Raw genomic sequence first — 6,000 nt, forward strand, 5'->3', positions numbered from 1 at the left:
TTCATAAAAGTTTTTCTTCTGTTTGAAGACACATTTGCCAAGTGAGGCCTGGATGAGGGTATGAAGTAAGCATCCATGTCTATGAACACCTTTCATGTGTAAAGCTGCATCATTGGTCAGAACAATTTTGGAAAGTATTCCTTTTCTTGATGAATACAAAGGCCTACAGTAAAACTTCATTCAATAGAGCAGATGATTGATACAAACACATTTTCCATGACTCTTTGGTCAGTACTGATGCTCTTACACATGCTGTTTTTCTTATGAAACTCTGAATCTGTGATTTCTCTAGCACTGTTACATAGGTAGAGGGCCACTGAGAATCTCATGAAATGCATAATATTGCTTTTGTTTAGCAGTGAGACTACTGCTCAGGTAGGTGTCACAGCCCAGAAACCTGACAGCAGAACAGTGGCTAATTTGTACATACCAGCATGGCTTTCAAACCTCTCATGTATGTTACGTAGTGGTAGATTGGACAAGAAGTGATGGCAGGTCAAGCAGTTTACTTCCAGTGACCTGATGTTCTCTGACAGTACCCATTTGCTGAGTTTTCAACTGGTTGGTCCATTTCTCACTGGCTGCTGTTAACTAGCATGAGTGACACCTGAGGGAGGGCACAGAGAGGGTGTGTGTGTGAGCACTGCATGAATACAAAGTTGCTATATAGCTTTTTGCACGTTGGTTGAATTTTTTCATTTCTTAATTTCAGGGGTTCTGGCTGTACTGTAGCACAGTTAGGCAGTGCTGGCAGCAGCCTTGTGTCTACCTCAGACTATGTGTTGGAAGGCTACAATGAGTGCCTGCAGCCACAGGAGGAGGCTGCTCTCTCTATTTGTAATCCCTTCACTAATGTGCTGTTGCTATCAGTGAGGGAACTTAATGTGCTTTTATCAAAATTTCACAGGTTTTTATCCCACCAGGCACATCTGTGCATGCAACTAGTTTGGAGTTTGCCGTGATTACTTAGTGGATTTTAATGTCTTTACCCAGTGGAGACTTTGTACTGCCCATCCTTGAAATATATACACATTTCAGTGTAGTACTTGTAATTTGTAATCTATGTTTGTGGATTACATTGAAATGTAGCCTTTTCCACATTTCAGTCAGGTATCTGGTGTGACCTAGATCCTAGAGCATCCAGAGCTGAATGTGACTTGCTGTGGTACTGGTGAAATCAGCTCAGATGAAATGGGATAATTACAAGAAAATGTTTCCACTGCTTCCGGGAGTAAAAAGAGTAAGTCTGCATAAAACGTGAAAGATGAGCTCTGATGTGCTCCCTTCTGCACTTCTTTACAGGCAAATCCGTGACACTGTACACTGGATGTTCAGTGAACCAATGCTTGTTTATTACATTGGTGTGTTTCGAGATGCTTTTTGGCCAAATGGAAAGTTAGCACCACCACCAAGAGCCAAAAGTGAGGAACAAAAGCAAGAGACAAAACAGAGAGCACAGCAGAAACTACTTGAAAACATTCCAGGTGAGATCACTTTCATTTTCCTTAATCAAAGATTTAAAAACTAGTATGGAAACCGGTCAATCAAATTCTGTTCTGTGGTATTTTAGTTTTCCTGTAGAGTTGTAAATTATGGTTATTTGCATAAATAAGGATAATTTTGGCCTTACTCCTTGCCTCTCCTGTCTGGTGAAAGGCATGTATTCAGGTGGCCAGTATCACTGCACTTCTGTACATAATATTCATCGAGGAACCTAAGCTGACATAATATTTGTTGCAGATACTCTGCAGAGTCTTGTTGGACAACAAAACGCCCGTCATGGTGTAGTGAAAGTGTTCAACGCGTTGCAAGAAAGAAAGGCTAACAAGCATCTACTCTATGTGAGTAACCACAAGTGTACTAGCCTTTTATCTTTCTAATCCTGTTATTTGCTGGGCTCTGCTTTCTCAGTTTTAAAACCTGGGGTCTGTTTTTGCACAGATTTATGTTGGATTGTTGTTTTGTGTGCAAGTAACTTTTTTGTTATAAAAATAAGTCAGAGAAAACATACTTGGTTCTGACATTTGACTAATCTGAATAAAAAAAGCTGTTTAAGTTTTTGTCTAAAAGAGAGCCTCTACCACTTCCAACTTGCCTGACATTATAAGGTGCAAACTATTGTCGTCTTATAGCTGAGAAAAATAAACATACTTTGGAAAATCCTAGGAAGTAGAACTCTAGGACTGGCCACAGTTAAGACACAGCAGCCCTCCAGGAGTCCTCGTCCTCTGCTGTTGCTTGGGGCTGGTCAGAGTATGCCACTGGATCCAAGTGGCATACACTTTCAGTCTCTTGTGGCTCATTTCCTTCAGCAGCCAGTCCCATAATGCAGCTTCAGCACAGGAGTGAGCACAGTGTGCTCAGGAGGTGTGTGCCCTGGTGCTTGCTTATGTAGCTACCCATGGCTTTAACAGAACAGCAACAGTTTCTACTTGGCAGGAAATCCCTATCCAAAAGCAGCCACCCGTGGCACTTACCTTCTTTCAGCCTTAAGGTATTTTCCATATTATCTGTAGGGCACATGCTAACTTAAGTCTGAAAGAAAAGCAGTTGGATGAAGGATGAGCTGAATGACCCTGCAGGCTTCTGTTATCTGTGATGCTCTGAACATGACAGAAAGGAAAAAGAAACTCTAATTTGACACCTGCTCTCATCATAACTCCTTTCTGTTTTTCAGGTTTTGCTGGAACTGCTGCTAACTGAACTGTGTCCTGAGCTAAAAGCTCATTTAGAGCAGCTTAATGCCACTTAGGTTTGAACCTGCACAATTGGACCACTAGAGAAATGTCTATGTCCAATAATAGACATGAAACTTATTTTCCTCTTTTCCATAGAGGGCTGAGGACTACAACTATTTTTAGCTTTTTTTTTTCCTCTTAAGTTTTTTGTGAAGTAAACAGAATTGAAAAGATCTGATGCTGTAGTAGGGTAGACAAAACAATGCTGTATAGTTGCCAATTTTTATTTAAATTGTTCTATTTGACTACTCTTCTGTTTCAAATATAGATCAAAAAATAAATGTTCATATAAGCTGAAAGAAACCAGAAAATATTTTAAACATTTATGAAAATAAATTTTGCTTATAGTGGTAAACTGATGAATGTTGTACAGTTCTAATCTCCTCACTGAGGATTTGAGCATTCCTTTTTTCTTGTGTATTGAAAATGCCTTGTTGTGCAATACCACATGTAAAGCTATTGTGAAAATTTGATCCATTCTGTTTTTACCAAAGATTTCCCGTAGTTTGAAGCATTTGTAAGCAATAAATAACACAACTGGATTGCAGTACTTGATAATGAGGCTGTACTGACAACAAATGAATGAGTTTGACAGCACTAGCTTCATAAGGAATATTTACATTACTTTGAAGTCTGTGTTCAAAATACGTATTGTAAACTGGTATGTCCAAACCGAACGCCTGTGTTAAATGTTAGTTCAGAGACTAGTGCTTATGAATTGCTTCTATGAATGATTTAAGTAGACAATTAAACCATTCTAATTCTAATCTTCCCTGATATTACTCAGGGCTGTTTTATTCAAATACGCCAATTCAAACAACCTTCAAATCTTTCCCTTATTTTATACAAGGAAAGAGAATGATGTCTTTAGTGTTTGGGATATTTTTTAATTTATGAAAAATATATAAGTATGGTCTTAATGTTCATCTAAATAATTGAACATCATCAAAAATACTTAGGTGACACTCATTACTTTTTTTTAAATTCAGTATAGTCGTGCTCTTAGAAAAATTTCTTGCACTTAAGTCTGGCTATATTTTAAGGTACACAGAATCTATATGCTATATTTAAATCCATGTTTTTAGTAATATCTAATATCTACCTTCTGTTCCGATGGCTTAAAAAATGTTAAGTCACAGCACATTCTTAACAAGCAAGCCAGATTCTACACACATGAAGTTTTAAAAGTAAATAGGTATTTAGAAATGTGCAAGCTTACCATAGCAATCAGTAGAATTTACTAGTGGTTAATGAAAGTATCCTTTATTAAAAGACTCAGCATGACATTGCTCAGGCATATGCATGCCTAGGCAAAAGGTTTTCAACTATTTCTAATACTGACAGAGGCAGTTGGAAATGCAGTAGGAAGAAGGATTGAGGAGAACAGGCCTCATGTGTATTGAATGTTTCCATATTCATGTTTTTTTTCAATAGTTCTATTAGTAGTATTTTCTAGTTTTAGAAGTTGGCATGGTTTGAACTATAAAGCTTGGTGTCATACAGGCCAATCTCCAACTTGGAATCTCTGCAGTCTTGAAATATGTTAAGACACATAAATAAATCTAGATACATTAGAAAAGCTCATGAAAGAAAGTATATACACCACTAGCAAGGTCAGATTTAGGAATGGTGGTGACCTGTGAATGGGTTATATGTGAACACTAAACAAATTTGGGTTCAGGCTTTTAAGAATATTAAATTTTAATTATTAAATACTAAAAATGTAGAAAAGGAAACAACAAATTTTTTTTAGTTTTTGTTTGATTTATGTGCTATATAGCAGCATGACATGAAGAACACACAGGATATCTGTCCCAGTAAAATGTCCTTAATAAACCTTAAGTTTTCAGTACTGTTTTAAAAAGTCTGCCTTTGCCTCATCTCAGTTAAAAGAGTGTGAACTTTTTGCTTTCTCCTTTTTTTTAGATAAAAAAGAATCAGTGTTTTTCCTTGAAGTAGTAAGTTTTCACTTGCCATTTCAAAAGCCATTGCCAGGAGGACTGTGGTTCCCCACACAGAGGTCCCATGCAGAAGTACTGCTGTTGAGGTCTCCAGCTTCAGGGAGTGCCTCAGCCTGTCATTCATACCAGAGGAGGAGGTGGAAAGGCTAATAAGGAGTATCAGGGAGGTGTGAGAGGGAGATAGACCATTGGCCCAGCCGTCAGACAGGGCTGGTGATGTGGAGTGTGCCCTGTCCTCCCGCCACCTGGCTGAGCCTGATGGCCCTGCAGGATGGTGAGCAATGATGACAAGTTCCTGCAGGTGCCAGTGGCATTTGGAGTATGTCCCTCCAGTGACTGTTCCACCTCCCCAGCTGGCCTTGCAAAATAGGCATGATGCTCTGCAAGGGGAACCCAACAGTGATGAGGATGATGGTTCACCAAACTTGGAGGTACCACTGAGGCGAAGTCAGACCATGCCCTGCCTCAAAACCACCTCAGTTGAGAAAAAAAAGACTGGTCTTTGTCATAGGTGACTCATTTCTAAAGGGAGCAGAAGGCCCTATATGCAGGCCCAGCCCACTTCTTAGAGAAGTCAGCTGCCTCCCTGAGGCCAGGTTTAAGGATGTATGGAGAAAATTCCCTACCCTAGTTTAAGCTCTCTGATTACTACCCATTAATGATATTTCAGGTAGGCAGTGATGAGGTAGCTACCAGAAGTCCAAGGGCAATGATGAGAGACTTCAGGGCCCTGGGCCATTGGGTTAAAGGATCAGGAACACAAGTGGTGTTCTCTATCCCACCAGTTGCAGGGATTGATGAGGGGATAAACAGGAAGAGCCAGCAGGGATGAAGGCCAGAGGGCACAAGCTGGAACATGGGAAGTCCCATTTAAATATGTGGAAAACCTTTTTTATGGTGAGGGTCACAGAGCACTGGAACAGGCTGCCCAGGGAGATTGTAGAGTCTCCCTTCTCTGGAGATACTCAAGAGCTGCCTGGATGCAGCCCTGAGTAATGTGTTCCAGGGGATTCTGCTTTAGCAGGGGAGTTGGGACTAGATGATCTCTAGAGGTCCCTTCTAACTATGGCAATTCCATGATTCTTTGATCCATGATTTATATAAATGTTGAAAAGCAAGCAGTAAATGATAAGCAGTCTATAATTGCTGGAGATTAAAGGTGGTTTGCTGTAGGAAATACATTATGTACCAGTCACAGATAAAGAAAACACTTAATTCTCCCAAGATTAGCTGCCAGTTCAAGGTCAGATGGCATGCCTTTAAAAATAAAAATAGGGGGTTCTAGTTTATAGCTAAAATGA

At 39.6% G+C, this 6,000-nt stretch overlaps 1 protein-coding gene across 1 annotated transcript in view; it reads left to right on the top strand.

Annotated features, from left to right (window-relative positions):
- SNX25 (sorting nexin 25) overlaps window positions 1-3,290 on the top strand; it is a 69,070-nt gene extending 65,780 nt beyond the window's left edge. Inside the window, exons 17-19 of the mRNA XM_010002456.1 lie at window positions 1,303-1,484; window positions 1,741-1,841; window positions 2,678-3,290. Coding sequence (XP_010000758.1) covers window positions 1,303-1,484; window positions 1,741-1,841; window positions 2,678-2,752 — 358 coding nt within the window. The 3' untranslated portion in view covers window positions 2,753-3,290. The remainder of the gene's footprint in view (window positions 1-1,302; window positions 1,485-1,740; window positions 1,842-2,677) is intronic.
- Window positions 3,291-6,000: the final 2,710 nt, after the last annotated feature.

Source organism: Chaetura pelagica, unplaced genomic scaffold (assembly GCF_000747805.2).
Source record: "Chaetura pelagica isolate M959 unplaced genomic scaffold, ChaPel_1.0 scaffold67, whole genome shotgun sequence".
Taxonomy (NCBI): domain Eukaryota; kingdom Metazoa; phylum Chordata; class Aves; order Apodiformes; family Apodidae; genus Chaetura; species Chaetura pelagica.